At 44.4% G+C, this 1,904-nt stretch overlaps 1 protein-coding gene across 1 annotated transcript; it reads right to left on the minus strand.

The window, feature by feature from the left end:
• Nucleotides 1-407: 407 nt before the first annotated feature.
• On the minus strand, nt 408-1,904 carry c7h11orf96 (chromosome 7 C11orf96 homolog). The gene has a single exon (XM_020636486.3). The coding sequence runs from the start codon at nt 1,566-1,568 to the stop codon at nt 1,185-1,187; it is 384 nt and encodes a 127-aa protein (XP_020492142.2). The 5' UTR covers nt 1,569-1,904; the 3' UTR covers nt 408-1,184.

Raw genomic sequence — 1,904 nt, forward strand, 5'->3', positions numbered from 1 at the left:
TTGTTGACAGAAATCGGCACATCAGCAAATAATGTGGCATGAGTTGATGTCAGTAGCAGATTGTTGTGCCAAATGAATTTAACGCACAGCATTTAGTTCACCTAACTATTGATTCAGAGAAGAGATTTTGAATTGGGCAGAAGAAATCAACAATGAACAAACTCTGACTTGTTTTCATTGTCAAACATGAGAGAAAATGTTGCATTGTGGGAGACCAAAAGAAGTCATGAAACAAACAATCGACCAAATTGTTATTTCAAACATCTGTATCAGCCCTGATTCTTCAAATCGGTGCATTTTTAGTCAAAACACACATACACAACTCATTGCAAACTTACAGCTGAAGTCACAATTGCACACCTGATATAGAATTTTAAAGATAAATTAAAATAGGAAGACACTCGAAATACTTCAAAATATTTATTAAAGAATATATAACACATATTGAAACATAAAGTCAAACAGTATGAAGGTTATTTTCATTGAAAGTCAAGGTGACTTCAGAAGTCAGAAACAGCAATACAAATTTACATCTACAACTCCCCTTGGTTATGAACAAAAGAAAGAATAAATAAAACATTGTAAAAGGCTTCCAAACCGAAAGCCAGAGCAGAGATTTCATCACTGTGACGCCGGGGAAAAAAACAATCTTTGTGATGTTTCTCTTCTGGTTCAGTGACATCCAGGTCACTTTAAGGCTCAGTTCTTTGCTAAGTCAAAGTATTTACAGCGTGGTAACTCAGTATACTAACTTTTTTTAAACAGGTGACTGGTCGAGTAGAAAATGTTTGAATCGAAACACAAAAATACCGATACATCTTGAGATTGGAAAAATATCAGCAAACTTTCATCATTCAAGTTTTCCTCATAGAGCTCTACGGTAGAAAAGGGAATACATCTGAAGAATGTTCAACACGCTGTCATTGGCTACTTTTACACTCGTCATAACTATACAGCAGAATAACTTGCAGCCTGACACACTGGCACATTACTGTACAGGTTTGCATCAGGTGCATCTTCAGCTTTATACTGCATGTTAGTAAATATTAAATGTAGACTTCTGTATAACAGCAGCTCACACACACAGGCAGGCTGGCAGAAAGGCCAGTTTGGTTCAGTTCGCCTCCATCTGAAGCTCTGTCAAGGTGAAGCGAGGACCACGGGGTGTCAGGAGGCGGGCGCCCTCACTGGGTGGAGTCGGAGTCACTGGAGTCCAGGCTGGCCTGTGTGGGAGTCTGTGGGGTGCAGCTGTGGTTTGCAGCCGGTGGGCAGTGGATGGTCTGTGTGCTCCGCCGCAGGTTCTCCAGAGACTGCAGAAAGGAGCGTCGTGCCCTCTCCTCCTCCAGCGGGGAGGAACCTTCTTCTTCTACCTCTGCGATCTCAGCGAAGGTGACCGGCTGGGTTTTGAAGCGAGCCTCTCGAGACCGGCGGGAGCGGCTCTTTCCCCTCGCTGGGCCCTTGGGGACCGGCAGCTGCTGGGGGAACTCCTCCATGGCCGAGGCCATCAAGTGAGCCGGCAGGACGTGGAAGCCAGAAGCCTCCATAACCATCTGACGTACAGCAGCCATTGGTTGACAGATCCACAAGTTTACTTAATCAGTTTTTAAGTGCGAACACAGCTGGAAGAAGACAGCTGACAACCTGTGCTCCTCTAAAATTGTTCTTCTCTGCTCACTGTGGGGCCTTCTACTATTTGAAGATAAGTCTCTTTTTCAGAAGACTCAATGAATACAGGCTCCAAAACACGCATCAAACAAGGCATCAAACAAGGAACCCAGAACCTCAGCTGTCCACTCTCTGCTCTCCTCGCTGTGGGTGCTTCAGTTCAAACTCTGCTGGTCCCTGACGTCTCCTTTCTGCCTGGTAGTTTCTCATGAGTGTGAATCTGGGTCTGCTGAGGCTAA

Source organism: Labrus bergylta, chromosome 7, assembly GCF_963930695.1.
Source record: "Labrus bergylta chromosome 7, fLabBer1.1, whole genome shotgun sequence".
In the NCBI taxonomy this organism is placed as follows: domain Eukaryota; kingdom Metazoa; phylum Chordata; class Actinopteri; order Labriformes; family Labridae; genus Labrus; species Labrus bergylta.